Here is a 16,179-nt window from a genome sequence, read left to right as displayed (position 1 = left end):
GTGTGCACTAGGAAGGGTTTGTGTGTGTGTGCACATAAAAGCAAGGAGTCCAGATTGGTACCTGGGAGTGAAGCAATAGAAGAGTTTGTATGCAAGTGGGTGTATGCTCACTGTGTGTGTTTATCTATGGAGCTGGTCCTATCTTGGAAATGTGGGTGTGAGCCAAGAAATTGGAAAATGGATATTTACAGATCTCTATATTTACTGGCTCAGTAGCTGTATTATTGAGGGTGATACTGGAGATGAGGGTGATAAACTGAACAGAGTCCAGAGTCCTGGTATGTTACAAATGTGTTTAGGGTAATACTGGGGAGGGGGAGCTTTGTGCAGGCTTGTGTGGGAGTGCTGGTACACAACTGTGCTTCACTTACAGTGGAGCCTGTTGGGGAAGGAGCTGTTTGTGCCTGTGGAGCAGGACAGCTGTGCTGCTGCCTGTGTGCTGCAGGGTGCTGTGCCTGCCTTGGGCACTGGGCATGGCTGGGTGTATGCCTTGTGCCACAGCCAGCCTGCAGGAGCCCAGTGGATAGTCAGAGGCCACAAGTGTGCTGGCTGCTTCTGCCTGCTCCTGCCCAGACCCTGCCCTGAGCAGTCACATCTTTTGCCCACAGCATCAGATGGCAGGACAGTGTTTATTGAAAATGGTTAGCACATGTCTGGAGGCTGGGCTGATCCACAGTGCAGCATCACAGTGGCTGGGCATCTTCCCTGCAAACCACAGCCACTTTTACTTGAGCAGGTCCCTGTGTTTGGGGTGTGGCAGAGCTGTGCCTGTCATCCCAGGAGTACTAGGCAAAGGCTGCCTGCAGGACACCTTTGTGTCATTGCAGAGGCAGTCGTGGAACCACAGCTGCTTCTGAGGAAAGCTGAGTCTGCCAAATCATCTGTAGCTCTTTTCTGCCAGGTCTCACCATGATACAGTGAACAGGTCAGACAGGGCAGGTCTCAAAAGCCTTCATTGTTATTTTTTTTTTCTTCCAGCAGAAGCTCTTGAGCTCCTGCTGTTAGTCTGATTTTACTTTCACAACAAACCCCAAATAATCCCAGGGAGTTTTACTATTTCCTTGTGTAGACAGGGGCAGAGATTAAAGATCCCATCTAAATAATCTAATTCCAGAGATAATCCTTTTGCTCTTATCTCCAATTTTGTACCAGGGAGCTGCTTCCAAGGAGCTCTACGTGGCAGGGCACAGCTGTTCCCTTGTGGGCACCTGAGCCTTGTAGCCCTGTGCCATTTGGGAGGGCTATGGGGCAGTGGGGCTGGCTCACACTGATTTCTTAGATACCTCATTAGCCATGAGGCCTGCTTCTGACCCACATCTTTTTGCTGCTCTTTTTGGACATCCCAAATGCTAATCCCATGTTCCAGCAGTGAATGGCTAATACCCTAACCATGTGCCCCTCGTTGCTTGTGAACAATCAGGGTGCTAGGTAGACCAGGCAGGACTGATTCAGTCATTTTGGCACAGCTGCCAGGGGACCAGGAGAGGTCAAGGGATTGAGAAAATGACCCTGAGCCTTTCACTTGTAGGTTACTGGTGTAAATCCAGCCTGCATCAAGGGACTGACTGATGGCTCAGTGGATTAGTAACAGGATGGAGTCTGTGACATCTGGGGCACAAACTGGCATCAAGTTGCTGGTGTGACAGCAAGTATTGATTGGGGACAGCAGTGTAGGACACCATGGACACAGGGCAAACAGCATCTGCCATCCTCTACCAGGAGCTGTGACCAGCCTGTGAGCCAGGGTAAGAGGCTCCTCTTTCCCCCAGATGAGCACAGCCACTGTCCCTCCTCACTGCTGCTCAGTTGATCCCTCATGCTTTGTAATGCACTACTGATTCTTGGGAAATGATCATCCAAGCTAATTTTTAGAAAATGCTCACCCTGGGAACACCTGGTAACACTTAAAGTGTTTATGTGCTTCAAAGTTGCGTTCCTGACCCACACATCACAGTTGAAAGTGTAGGATTAGGGAGGATCATTTGTAATCAGCACAAATGAGCTCTAATGAGGCCTCCCTCAGCCTCACCAACTGGACAGCATTGTCCTGGCCATGGCTGCTGGCACTCCTTTGGTAACAGAGCTTGGGGGACACCCAACAGGTCACAAACACAGCAGGGATACAGGAGATTAGCCTGGATTTGATCAGATGCTGCCAGGGCTGGGGTCTGTAACGCTGAGATGATTTGCCAGGAATCAGCGTGAGGTGGCTGAATCTGGGGAGGTGCTAAGCGTACACATTTCATGCCACTAATCTGGATGTGCTTTCCTAAGGCACCCTGTAGTTTTAGGAACCCCTTCCTTGCAGCAGTGCCGGTGTGGGAGTGCAGCAGTGCCATGTCTGTCTTGGCCCAGTTAAATCAGCCCAAGAACTGATGTCACAGCAGCAGGAACATGCTTTGGGATCCACTCCAACCCGGGCAGAGCAGACTGGGGAGCAGGGGGTGGGTGGTTACGTTCTGCCTAACAGTTCACTTCTCCAAGACTGTGTCTGGTTAAGAGGCACACAGGTACATTACAAAAGCAACAAATGCATTTAATTCCCAGTCTGCAGCACCAAGTCTTTATTTATAGAAGCAAATGCTTTGTGAAAGACTTGAATTAATAAAATATCACTGGCACTTGAAGCAGCCACTGCTAACGCAGTCGGTGCCAGGAGCGCAGCCCTGAGGCCTGGCCAGTATCTGATGCCTCAAGGAACACCGTGATCAGACAGAAGGGCAAACATTAAGTTATTTGTTCCCCCTTTGTGTAGGGAGTGAGTTTCATTCGACCTCCCCCTGGGATATCTCACTCCAACCACCCAAGAGCTTGCCAAGGTCCTCCAGAAAACAAACCCAGGATTTTACATTTTCCTATAAAGTCCAAGCCAGGGCTCAGCCCACTGGCAGTGGCACGCTCACCTCCCTGCCTTCCCCTTCACTGCCCGCTTTGCTTCGCAGGCAGATTATTGCGGTGCAAGGTGCTCGCACGCCACCGGCCGCTTCGTTCCTCACCGTGCGGACGGCAGCTGCCTATTCCCTTAATCCATGGCAGGGGCGAAGGGGAGAACCAGCGAGTTCTGCCAAGGCAGCGAGCGGGGCTTGGCAGTCGCTGTTCAGAGCACAGCGGGCACGGAGCTACCGGGACGTGCCGAGGAGCCGCCCCCGACGGCGGTGGAGCTCCCCCTGCCCTGGGTCTGCTCCAGCCACTTCCCCGAGCGCACCGGGTGCGCTCCGCTCCGCGCTGCCGCAGCGCCGCCCGTTGCCGCGGCAACCCTCGGTCTGCGCTTCCCGCCGCCGCCCCGCCGTGCTCCGCGTTCCGCCGCGCTGGAGCCCCGCGATTGGCGGCGCGGAGGGGCGGGCTTTGCCCAGCAGCCGCCGGCGCTCAGGCCAGCTCGCCGGGCTGTCCCCGCTGCGGACACGGCGCTGGGGAGCCTCGTCCGTCCCCGCCGCGCATTCCGAGGGGAGCCAGCTCCACACCCACTCCGCTCCGTGCGCGGGCGGTACCGGCCCCGGGCACCCCTGGCCCGCAGGGACCCGGCTCCCCGCGCCGCTCCCGCCGCTGTCCCCGCGCCGCTCAGCCCAACCCGCCCATCGCCGCCGCTCATTGGCCCGCCGCCTTATGAATATGCAGATACAGGCCCGCGGCCGTCTAATGGCAGGCGGGCAGGTAATTAATATTCTCGTTTCGGCGCGCGGATTGGCCGGTGCTCGTCCCGCCCCGGCAGCGGGGTAAGCCGCCCCCTGTCGGCGGCAGGAAGGGGCGGGCGCGGCGCCGGGAGCGCGACATGGTGGGCGCTCGTACGCGCGGGGCGCCGCTGCTGCCGCCCGTGCTGCTGCTGCCGCTGCTGCTGCGGGGCGCGGCGGGCGGCATCGCCGACAGCGTCGTCTGGGCCGTCAACGCGGGCGGCGATGCCCACGTGGACGTGAACGGCATCCACTTCCGCAAGGACCCGCTCGAGGGCCGCGTGGGCCGAGGTGAGGGCGGGGGACAAGCCGCGGCCGGGGGGTTTCGGCGGGACAGCCCGCGGGGTCCCGCTCGGCTCCGCTCCGCTGGGGCTGCGGCGTCCGGGACCCGCGCGCCCCCGGCGCCGTCCTGCCCGCTGCAGTCCCGGCGGGTCTGTGGGTGTCCCCGCCGGACGGCGGGGGCTGCTCTTCCGCAGCCGCCCGGGGACGGTCGTGGTCCGAAGGCAGCGCCGGCACTTGTCACCAGCGGCACCACGGCCACCCCTGTTCTCCCGCCGGGCCCAGCTGGGGCTGCATCCCTCGTTCCGTGGCGGTGCGGGCCCGGGGCCCCAGAGGCGGCGGGATGAGCCCTGCGGGATGGTGCTCTGCCCTCGGCCTGCGGGGTTGTGTAATGCCGGAGGGGAAGTGGCTCCGCGAGGGTTGCAGTGGGATTTCGGCTGGAAAGGCGGCGGGAGCAGTCGAGCTGCCAGCCCTGCCTCGTGCGCCCGCCGGTCTCTTTTTCTCTCCCGTTTTGCACTGAAGAGCCCGTGTTCTACAGCAGGATCCGCCGGTTCACAGCCCAGTGCGCAGCGCGCTCGGTGCAGTGGGAACAAGCTTTTCCAGCTCTCTGCAGCCGGATCTGGGTCGCGCACGATGTGGGCTGATGCTTGCAGCATTCTGGACCCGACAGCGGAGAGCACAGGCTGCTCGCAAGAGCCCCGGTGCTGGGCCCCGCAGGGGGACGGTACAGCCGGCTGGTCTGCTCCATGCCCCAGTCCGTGGCTGGCTGTTCAAGGGCAGCGACACGAGCAGAAGTAGAGGCAGATGGGAAATCATCGGCTGCTCTGACTACCAAGCCCGTAAAATCTTCAGCCTACTATTTAGGACAGGATGGAAAACTAATTGCACTTGGATTACCTTTTCCTACTTCCTCTAAGACCACCACAGTTTGAATTGTGCATGTTTCTGATAATTGGTGTACCAAAACTTAGTTGATTCACTAATGTATTGAAAATCTAGCTGTGCTGAGCTGCTCTGCTGTCAGTTACAGCTGAGTGGTGGAATGTGGAGATGAGCTCTCTGTTTATTTTTGAGTCTAATCTTTGCTTTTTCCATGTAGGGTGGTGAGGATTTTCCTGTGCTATACAGCTGGAACTGTTATTACTTGTCCTGCATGAGTGCCATCCCGAATGGAGAGCCTCTTGGGCACCCTGGATGCAGTGGAGGTCACATTTAAATTCTGATACGGTTTTTCACACCCATAGAAGCTGCTGCTCCAGTCACACAGGGTGCCCTGATCACTGTAGGTCAGCTTCCCTTCACAGACCTCTCACATGTGTGACTTGAATGTCCTTGTGGACTTGAACTATTTATTTCTGAGTTGAAGAGAAAAAAGGGTCTTTTTCAAGCACATTGTAACATGCACTTCCTTTGTGGAAAGCCCGTGGTGTTTCCTCTGAGCAGCAGGCTGTTACAGTAATCCTGCATCAGCCAGTGGTGCCAGGCACAGTGGAGACTTTACCCCTTTGAGCCCTCAGCTGCCTTTCCCTCAATGGCTTTTTATTGCACCATTGTTCGTTTACTCTGGGCTCCTCTCTGTGTTGATAGACATGTAAGGGCTATAGCAGAAATGTATGGCTGACTGGGAGGAAATGACCTAGGGATAATAATTCTGGGCTGTAGTGCCTCTGGGCAATTTAAAACCTTTTTTTTCAAGCCTCCATTCAGCTGCTGTGCCCTAAAGGACTGACTGTGCTGATGGCAATTACAGAATAGGCAGGTGCCAAACATAGTTGAGTTAAAGCTTGGTGTGTACTGCTTGCTCCCTGTGAGCACCCAGCATGCTGTAAAATCCATCTTGCTTCCACAGCTCTGTCAGCAGAGCTCTGACATGCAGGTGACAGGTCTTCCTCTCCAGTTACCTTCTTGGCTATTAAAGGACTTTCTTCCTGTGCAGGCTTTCCTTTAATAGGAGCTGCCTTCTATGGAGTCCTTGGTTTGCTATCACTGTAATCTGTAGCTGGCCAGAAATATCTGTGTGGGAGGACAGGTTAAACTTTTCACCCTTTGTATTTCTGATGGTTAGAGTCCTCAGTCTTTATGCCCAAGTTCGAGTGGTAAACAGAAGTGGAAGATTGCCTGAGCAGCTCTGTGTGAAACAGGAGACTAAGAACTGGCATTAATTTCCTCTCGCTCGTTTGCATTGGCTCTGTCTTTGGCGACGTGTGCTGGGTTAGTAGCTCTTGCTTTGTCTTGGCCAGTGCAGTGTCTGTTCCCATGGAAATGGGGCTGGGAGAGGTGAGTGTCAGCCGAGAACTTCGTCTGGATCAACTTCTGCCTCAAGTGCCGGTGGATGGATGGCGTCCGCAATCTTCCCTCCTGCCCCTGCTTCGCTGGGGAACTGTTTGAGGTGCAGCCCTGGAGGCATTGCAACAGTTTGCATTTGTACAGGAATCCTGATACAGTAGCAAACCAAGTGGGGTTAAAGTTGTTGGGGGCTGCTGTAGAGGTAGTGAAACCCTGAAAAGAGGCAAATTTTGTGATTTCTCTTATTTTGTCAGTTGTTGTACTGTTTGGGCTCTTTGCATGCCTGCAGGCAGCATCCATTTCAGCTGGCTGGCTCTGAGAACATCAGCTGATAGAGCTGCTGGTACTCTTGAAATGCTTGTGTATCTTTTTTGCTTCCTTTATCCTGTCTTCATGCTGACAGATATTGTGGGCCTGTGCTGAGAAGAAAGGGCTTTGTAAGATGCCTAATGCTTTTCACCCTTCTGCCATTCCCCAGTTCTTTGTTGAGGAGGATAAGTCTAAAACCCAGTGCTATCAACTGCTAACTTCAAATCTGTTGTGTCAATGAGTCCAGTCAGTCCTATGCTAGCTGTTTTAGTTCTGTACTTGGAGTCTGAAATTTGAAAATATTGTTAAATATTCTAGGTGTTTTCACTCTTTAAAGCAAGAGCCAATGACCAAGTCCTTTGGCTTTGTGTAATGTTTTTGAAATAGGCTTTTCTTTCTGAAATGGTGAGAATGAGCTTACTGTGTCTTAGACCGCAGCAGGTCTCCAGACCTGTTTCCTTACATTTCTTGGATTTTGGGGCTTTGGCTTCTTGTGCTTCTGCTCTGGTAGTGCTGCCACCTGGTCAGAGCAAGCAGGGGAGACGAGTCTGATGAGTTGTAAGTGCTAATGCCACTTCTGGAGTTTAACGCTTCAAGGATATATAAAATGTTTCTTCCTCAGAATGTAACCCTTCCTCTCACTCCTTTGTGCTCAAAACCCAGCCTCTGACTATGGTATGAAGCTGCCAATCCTGCGCTCCAACGCAGAAGACCAGATTCTGTACCAGACCGAGCGCTACAATGAGGAAACCTTTGGCTACGAAGTTCCCATCAAAGAGGAGGGTGACTATGTGCTGGTGTTGAAGTTTGCAGAGGTCTATTTTGCACAGTCTCAACAGAAGGTAAGCAATAGCTCCTTGTCTGCCTCTGATGTGAGTTCCTGGCTAGGACTGTGTGTGCTCAGGTTACCTCTGGTGCTTTGCATGCTGGAGGAAGGAATAAGTTAACTGAGGTCCCAACCTCTGCCAGGTTCTGAACCTTTAGAGCTCTTTCCACATTCTACCTATACAGTTGGACTGGAAGACTTAATTTTAAAGTAGTCAAACATAAGCAAGTAAACATAACTAGCAATAGAGTTTTACAACCTGTTTAGGCTGTGCTGGCTTTGAGAAGTTTTTTTCCTTTTTCTTGAACACTTGCTTCTGACATGACAGCATAGTTATGCTGAAGGAAGTATTGCATAGATTGAAGCAGGGAGGTGGTCTGGGTTAAATAGCCTACTCAAAACAAGTTTTACAAATGTAATAAGACTTGATGCTGGTTCAGTCTGATCTCGAAAGCAGAGTTAAATTAATCTGCTTTTTGCTTTTTAGAGAAGAATAATCCTTGTCCACTTTTGAAACCCCTCGTATACAGAAGTGGAAACAGAAGCAAGCAGAACTCAAAGCCCTGTGATAAATTGGGGTAGGAGTGGTTTGGGTTTTAGTCTGGCTTTCCTCTGATTCCATCAGCTTCTTTAGAGCTGATCTCTTTAAGCACTGTGCTGCCTTCCTGCCAGAGAAGTATTTCAGGGAGCAGAACTGGTAGGGCTAGCTTACAGAACGGATGCAAAAAGCAGCCTCAGATTAAACTGAAGGGCTGAGGTATCTTTGGTTCCTCTTCCTTCATGTAGTTCTGCTGGGATTCCCCAGGTGCTGCGTGAAGTTTGAGTCATTACAGCCCCGAGGAGGACTTTCACTCTGAGTTCACAGATGTGGTTAGCAGTTAAACATCTTACCTCCTTCAAACCCTGTGTTCTTCACCAGCTTGTTTCCTCTTCTCTGTTCTGCTGCAGGCTGTTAGTTAGAAATGGCTTCATTCCCTAGGGTGTGGTGTGTCACAGCCACCCCAGAGTGGTAGGAGCAGGTCTTCAGACAGGAGAAGAGTTGTGAAAGAGAAGCATGTATAAACTAGAATGAAAATGCGCTGTCCTCAGGTCTGAACAGCAGATGTAGGGGCTGTTTTAAAAGGAGGAGGCAGATTTCAGGGTATTTGGAAGCATTGTTAATGCTTTAGTGTCTTTACCTGGCTAGTTTTGGGCTTTGAATCCTTCCCAAAGGAGTGGGCCAGGACATGTTACAATGCTCTCTGGCTCTGGGTACATAAAAAGCAGAGACCTTTCCTGTTCTGTTCCCATTTCAACTGTCACGTGCCTGAATCTGCTCTGACTCTGTCATTTCTTCCACCCTGAAGGTATTTGATGTTCGCTTGAATGGCCACGTGGTGGTGAAAGACTTGGACATTTTTGACAGAGTTGGACACAGCACAGCTCACGATGAGATCATTCCCATGAGTATCAAAAAGGGAAAACTGAGTGTCCAGGGAGAGGTTTCAACATTCACAGGAAAGCTCCACATTGAGTTTGTAAAGGTAATAAGCTTTTCAGGGCAGAGCCTTGATCTTCCCCTTCCCCTTCTTACCCAGTCATGTGCAACTGTGTGCTGGAGGAGGAGAGGTGTTGGTAGGTGGGGAGACCATTCCTGTTCTCAGAGCTGCAGCACTGACTGCTGCTTTTGCTTTTTCTAGGGCTACTATGACAATCCAAAAATCTGTGCCCTCTACATCCTGCAAGGAACAGTGGAAGGTAAGCACAGTTTCTGAGCCAGAAGGCTCTTCCCCCTTGGAGAGCAGCCTGTTGCTTCTCAGACTATGAGATCATAGCTTTTCTGACCCACATCTGCCAAAATTGTTTCTCTTTCACTGAGTTCCCACAGAGTGAAGTAGGTGTGTACTGTCCTCATTCTCCTCTAAGTCACAAAGCTTGTGTCATTCTGGAGTGAGAAAAATCAATTTGTTTTGGAATTTCCTGTATATGGGGTAGAGGAGAAGGGAACATGTCTGGTCAGTCTCAGCTTATAGCTACAGATAAATACCCTCTGGCCTTGGATGTCAGCAGCAACCCTGCAGACAAATAATTTACAGCTATTTTAGCTAGTGCTTAAATATTTCTTACCTGGAGCTTTGTTTTGCCTTTTCAGCTTTAGGACAAGGCAGTATTTTTTTCCAGATACCAGTTCCTCTGGATAGCTCCGGGGAGTGCTGGAAAGGTCCTTGTTCTTTTATCACCCTCTTTATAAGTGAGCTGGAATTGGAGCCCCTCTAGCTCCTGAACTAGGAATGTTTAGGTTCCCTCTCTGACCAAAACATCAATTTGCTTTACTATAGGGTGGTCAGGGATGGTCAGCTGCTGCTGAAGATTTGGTAAGAACCTTGTGGCTAGCTGGCACCTGCAGCTCAGGCCCAAGGCTCAGAAGGCTGGATTTGAGTGGGGCTTGGCCATGCTGCTCTCACAGCTCTAGCTTTGAGGGGTGCAGTGATGTGGAGTAGGACTGCTTATGAAAAGGGATGTTCCTGTTCCTGTTTGCACCTGCAGGCTGGTCCTGCAGGCAGCAGGTGCTTGTTCTTGACTAGATCTTACTGAGCAGCTGCAGTATTTGAATGTGTGCTTTTGTGCATTAACTTGTCCATGTGACACATTGATGGTGTGGAAGGATGAAGTTTTTCTCCAGGCTGGGTCCTTGGATGCTCTTATCTTGCAAAGAAAAGAAATAGTGGTGTGATCCTCTGTGGTAGAAGATATTCCTCTCTTCTGGGGTGTTCTGGTTGTGGTTTTGGTGGGGTCTCAGGTGCCCTCCGGCTGATGCTCATGTTGGATTGGGGAGAGGGGAAGGAAGTGTCTCGAGTGAACTCCCAATTTACATCCTGCCTGCTTGCAACCTTTTGTCTTGTTCAACAGATGTTCCAAAGCTGCAGCCACACCCAGGCCTGGAGAAAAAAGAAGAAGATGATGATGAAGATGACTATGATGATGGTTCCAGTGTCAAAAAACAGGCAAATAAGAACCGGGTTCAGTCAGGCCCACGCACACCAAACCCCTATGCCTCGGACAACAGCAGCCTCATGTTTCCTATACTGGTGGCCTTTGGTGTCTTCATTCCTACCCTCTTCTGCCTCTGCCGATTGTGAGAGCAAGCCCCACAGTGCATCAGCCCAGGGGCTGGGAGGGAAGGAGTTGGACCAAATATGGTTGCTTTCAATTTCTCCATATAGTTCATAATTTAAGGAAAAAAAAAAAAAGAGATGATTCATTTGGAATGAATAGCAATGAATAGCAGGTCCAGGTAAGAGGGAGCTTACCTTCCCCCTGCCAGCAAGCAGCAAGGCCCTCGCCTTCCCCTTCGCACCATGTGCAGCCTCTGATTCTCCCTGGGGCATCCGAGAGTGAACTGAGTCCTGGCTGGGTGTGTTTTGGGCCATGAAAGCTGAGGCTGCCAGTCCTGGGCCGTGTCCCACACTGAGAGAAAGCCATGTGCTGTAGGATCTCTGCCTTTACTGGGTGGAATATGGTTCCTTAAGCAGGAAAGCAATTTTTAAAACAAGGCTGGGGTACACATTTTGTCCAGGAGTGTGGAAGTGTTGTGGTGCTGTTGGGTGTCAAGCGACTGCAGAGGACAGAGCCTGGCTCAGCATCTCCCTGAACATGTGCAACACAATGTATGGTACTCGCCTGCATAAAGATACCAAGGCTCCAGACCAGCCTCCGTGGAGACAGTTCCCTCGTAAGACTGCAAGCTGTGCCAGGAGCAGAGGGATTTATCTGGCCTGATTTGCTGCACCAGTTGGGAGAGACTTTCCTAGTCTGGCAATTGCAATGTTTGTTCCATCGCAAAGGGATTCTGCTGTAGCCTGCGAGAGGCTGACGTTGTTAGCGTCTGATCAGATGCACTTGTTTTCTGTATTGATTATGGCTTTTGTTTCCTTTAATATCCTTTTATTTTCAAAGGTTTTGTTTTAAGCCCAGTTCCTTGTTTTGCCTTTCCTAGCAAGTGACATCTACTTTGGAAGAAGCTGAGAATCAGGTGAACTGGAGAGGAGGTTTGGGGCTTGTTCCTTAACCTTCCTCATGGTGAGCTCCCTTCTCTGTGACTCTAAACAACCTGTGCCGTAGGACAGAGAGCAGAGCAACCTGGTGGATGCTCCCTGTGGTGTCTCATTCCCTCTGTAGAGACCAGCCCTGCCTGTGGCAGTGAGAAGTGGAGCTGCTCAGTGTTTGCAGTGAGTGAGTTTGCATATCCAGGCCCTGTAGTGAAGGGGCAGATGTCCAACTTTTCAGTCCTGCAGAGCAAGGCGGTTTGTTGCCATCCAGAGATCTGGAAATGAGCAATGCACTGGAGACAAGGTCACCTGCTTCCCCTGGGGATATTTCTGCAAGAAGCTTCTGTTTTCACATGCAGAGCCTGTGCCTGCCTGGCAGAGGCTGAACAGAGAGAAAGCCACTGCTGTGCCTTCTGGTCCAGAGCTGCAGGCCCTGAGGAACTGCCTTCCCACAATCTTGGCCTCCAACATGTTGAGCATTTCTGGCTGACCAGGAGGGAGATGTTCTGTGCTGGAGCAGGATCCATCCCAGGCAGGGTTGGGGTTTTGTGGATCAGCTTTGTTGCTGCTGAGCTCTGGGTTCACAGAGCTTTACCTCATGCTCTCCCCATTGTCCTCAGAAGTGTTCTGTCTTTCCCTGGAGCAGTGGCACCGAGCAGTGACCTCTGCTGCTCTGCCTCTCTGGGTTTTCCTAGCAGTTGTTTCTGGGTTTGATCCCCTGCAGTGGCTCAGCCTTTCTTTCAGCAGGGTCAGCAGAATTGCCAAGTTCCTGGCCGGGGAACTGGAGGAGCAGCCTGTTCTGTTCTGCTGGGCCCAGGCAGCCAAAGGCTTCCCTTCCTCTTATCCCTCAAGCTGTGGTAGGAGCTGTCAGCTCAGGGTCTCCAGAGTGGAAGCTGGGGGAGGTGACAAAATGCTGCTCTCTGCATCAGTGCCACTGAACCTTGCCTTTCTGATCACATCAGTGCTACAGGCCTGACCCCAATTCTGTATCTGTGAGCTGAAAAACAAGCAGGACCTTCATTATCTTCTCTCTAACTGCACAAGGGGTAGTTTGGGACAGAAGGAAGAGAGTTCCTGCCCCAGTTAAAGGAGAATCCAGGCTTTAGAGAGAGCAGATCTTGAAGAACAAACCTTAGGATGAAAGGTGGTAAGCTTGGAGCTGTCTGCTTCATCTTCTAGCTACTGTTAAAATCCTAATACCTACAAAACTATTATAAAATATGAGCTCTGATTTGTTCAGTGACAGTGCCTGCAGATATTCCCAGAATTTTTAGGATTGCTCTGGATTGAAGATACATTTAGATCTTTATCAGTTTTGAGAATCATGAACTGTGCTGATTTGTTAAGCAAAGAACCTGGGGTTGAAAGCAGGCATCTCTCTAAGGAGATGCTCTCCTCCAGGCCTTTTAGGGTGCATTTTATTTGAGCATCCTTGAAGCAAGGAATCACTCGGCCTCTTGTGACTCACCCAGTAATCTCAGCACCTTGCCTACCATGGGTGTGTTTAGATGTGCAGAAGTTGGAGACAAGTCTTTTAGGATAGTTTATCCTGGCCTCTCCTAGCAGCCAGGACACCCATTTGGTGCCATCAGCTGCCCCAACGCAGAGCTGTACAGGGTCTGATCCAGTTTGTTCTAGTTGCTCAGATCAAATGAATTTGTCTTCTTTGAATAAGAATAGGGAGGAGAAACAGTTCATCCATCATGGCTTCAATTTAGTTGTTTTGGCTCTGGATTTGTGATCTTTCTCACTACAAAGCTGGTTTCTGGGGGGTTCCTGACCCTGTTAAGGTCCTATGAGCAGCTTCCTTCCTGGTCCATCCTCTCCTGACAGGTTTGCTTTGGAAGGAGCCTTCAAACAAAGCATGTGGGAGCACCAAGGATGGTGGGGGCTGGCCAGTCAGCACCTTTCTGGGAATGGAGTACTCCAGCTCCCCTGGCCATCTCTGTCTAGCATCTGCAAGCCAGACTCAGGGGTGTAATGAGATACCTGGTCCTGACCAGGGAAAGAAAGTGTTTAGGCTGGCTGTAGCTTTCCAGAATGAGTGTTTGAGGGAATATCCAAGACTGTTTAACTGAGGCAGGTCAGAGACAAGCCTGCTTGTGCTGATTCCTCTGCCAGCAGCAGGCAGATGGAGTGCAGCAGTGTGGGGAGCTGGGTCAGAACAGACCCTGGCTTGATTCCTGTTGTGTAGAGAGGGGCAGATACGGCAATTTTAGTAAAGCTTCCTCTTAATAAAGGGAAAATCACTGTCTATGATGATTCAGGCCTGGATCCAGCCTCAGAATAATGGTTTCAAAGCTTATTTTAATTGTCCCATCAGCCCCTCCTTTAAGCCAGGCTATTGAAGTCTTCTGTGTGTGTGACTAAACATCTCTGACCCTTTTGAGTGTCCCAGGTGGCAGTGAACAGAAAGCCAAATGAATTCCCTTCTCTTTTTGGTGCCTTTGTCTCAGGCTTTGAATAAAAGTCTATTTGATGGAGCTTCTTTTTTTTTTAAGGAGCTTCTGAGTTTTTTCTTTTTCTTCAAGGGACAGGCATTCCCTGCCGTTGAGATCAGATGGGAACTGTCTCCCTGTCCCCAGATGTCAGCTCTGGAGGTCACAGCTGAAGTAGAGAACCGTGAGCAAGTATCTTTATTTTCAACCCTTGAAATCAATGGAAGAAAAGTCTAGCAGGGGATAAAAGAACTTGAAGAGCTCCTTCAGGTCTGGTGTGCCCCAGAAATTGCCTGAAGGCAGGATGGAGAACTTCCAGACAGTCTGGTGCCTGGGTGTCTGTGCAGTTCAGAGCTGAGTGAGTCACACTGGGTCCTGGGAGCTGTTTGGCACTTACAGCTTCTGGGTGCACAGTGGGGCTTGGGGGTCCTGCACCCCTGATTTACTCACTGAGGGCTTGCCCCGTGCTGCTTCGGTCTGAACAGAGCAGTGCCTTGTCCCTTGGCCTTTAAGTTGAAATGGGATTGCAACAGCCAGGGAGGTGTCTTGCTACAGGAGCTCTGGGCTGAACAAGCCTGTTGCTGATAGAAAACAGCAGGAGGGAGAGAGCCATGAGAGCAGCTTCAGCCCTTGATGTGAGACAGATTCTGAGCAGCTGCGAGGTACCAAGTGTGTCAGGCTCTGTTTGGTGCTCAAATGTGGGAGAGATCCGTCTGCTTCTTGCACGTATGATGGGGAGGGAAATATCCTTGCTGAGAATCCAAGGGAAATGGGAGCTGGGCCAGCACTGAGCTGATTTACCTACTGGCACTTCTGCATCTCCACAACAAATGCCAAAGCCTAATACAATTCAAGGATGCTATTTTAACGTCGGCCTGGTTCCACCAGTCTGTCTCCACAGGCTGGTCCCAGGGAGGCTCACAGAAGTATTCTCAACGGCACAAACACGCCAGGCTGGAGCTGGGAAGGCTCAGAAATGTGATCCCACGGATGGGCCTCCTGTGCTGCACCCCTGCTTTGTGCTGCCCAGCAGGTCTGGGGCACATGCATTCACCTTGGATCCAAATGGATTCGACCCAGGAGTATTGTAGCATTGAAAGGTGCTGGGATGGATGGGAGAGGTGAAAGCAGGTCCATGTCTTCCAGGACTCTGGCTTGCTCAGAGTTTATTGCTGTATATTAAATACTATTTTTGGAGATTGAGGGGAAGATGAGGGTGGGGAGGGATGTGATGATGCTGTCCCCAGTCTGATTGGTGGGATGCTACTGCAGGTTATTGATAGGTTTTGATTTTTTTTTTTTCCCAAAAAGTGCTTTATCTAAAAAAAAATCAACAGAACAAGTGCTTTCCACCCTCCTAGAAACTGTGCTGGCAGATTAGAAAATGTGAATAATCTTTTGCAAACATCAAAGGTTTCTGCTAAAGAATTCGTTTGATGGAGATTTGAAGGCAAGGGGCAAAGTACAGCTTGAACCAGTTTAGCTGGGAAGAGTGTGAATCCAGGAAATGCAGGATCTCTGCCCTGGAGTTGTCCCCTGTCACACGTAATGGGGATGTGCTCTCCTGTGCTACCATGGCTGTTCTGTCACACTGTGGCAGTTCCTGAGCTGGTGCTCTGGAGCAAAGCAGTGGCTGGAAACTGGCTGGCAAGTGGGGGGCTTGAATTTTTTGTGGTTTTCTCGGGGGCTTTGTGCATTCAGGGCTTTCCCACTTGAGAAGCAGCTGGGTTGGTAAAGGAGCCCCGGAGCCTGTGAGAGCAGAGGCAGGATCTGTGCTCCATGCCAGGAGGCAGCAGCCAGGCCTGTGAGCTGGTGGTGGTGTTTGGGTCCTGTTGGGGTAGCAGCAGTTGGCACATGGTCCCACCACTCCATTGTGCCTGGCTGGGGATGTGTGGAAGTGACCTGTGGCACTGGCATTAAGGACACATCACAAACTACTTAAAGCTGCAGGTCTACGTTGTCTGTAAAGGCTGAAGCAGTGTGAGGAGAAATCTCCATCTGTACATGTCACCAGTACAAAGGGGTTTTGAGGAGGATTTTTATTTTACTGCCCATTATTCTGTGTTATAACAACTTGCAGTGACATTTTTTAGTTTGTTTTGCAGCAAGCTTGGGCCCTAGGTGAAAAGCACAGATACCTGTTTCTGATTGCATCAGCTTTGCAGGGACTAGTTTGGGGGAGATGGGCATGGGGGTGGGTTATTTTATTTTTGGTACACGGTAGCAGTTTTATTTTTTAATTTTCCCAGGATGTTTGGCTGAGGGAATGTTCTGAAATCTACTGTCTGGCAGTTTAACCAGCAGTGTGCTAAAGGAAAATAAACAAAATTATATTGTCACTTGGA

The 16,179-nt window shown here is 50.9% G+C and overlaps 1 protein-coding gene across 1 annotated transcript; it reads left to right on the top strand.

Moving 5' to 3' along the window:
- Positions 1–3,747: 3,747 nt before the first annotated feature.
- MLEC (malectin) lies at positions 3,748–16,008 on the top strand. The gene is made up of 5 exons (XM_030959081.1): positions 3,748–3,959; positions 7,206–7,384; positions 8,715–8,891; positions 9,048–9,105; positions 10,258–16,008. The coding sequence occupies exons 1-5, from the start codon at positions 3,770–3,772 to the stop codon at positions 10,485–10,487; spliced, it is 834 nt and encodes a 277-aa protein (XP_030814941.1). The 5' UTR covers positions 3,748–3,769; the 3' UTR covers positions 10,488–16,008.
- Positions 16,009–16,179: the final 171 nt, after the last annotated feature.

The sequence above is a fragment of the Camarhynchus parvulus genome, chromosome 15 (genome assembly GCF_901933205.1).
Source record: "Camarhynchus parvulus chromosome 15, STF_HiC, whole genome shotgun sequence".
Taxonomy (NCBI): domain Eukaryota; kingdom Metazoa; phylum Chordata; class Aves; order Passeriformes; family Thraupidae; genus Camarhynchus; species Camarhynchus parvulus.
The sequence above is the reverse complement of the archived record's forward strand: the minus strand, read 5'-3'. Positions and strand labels throughout refer to the sequence as shown.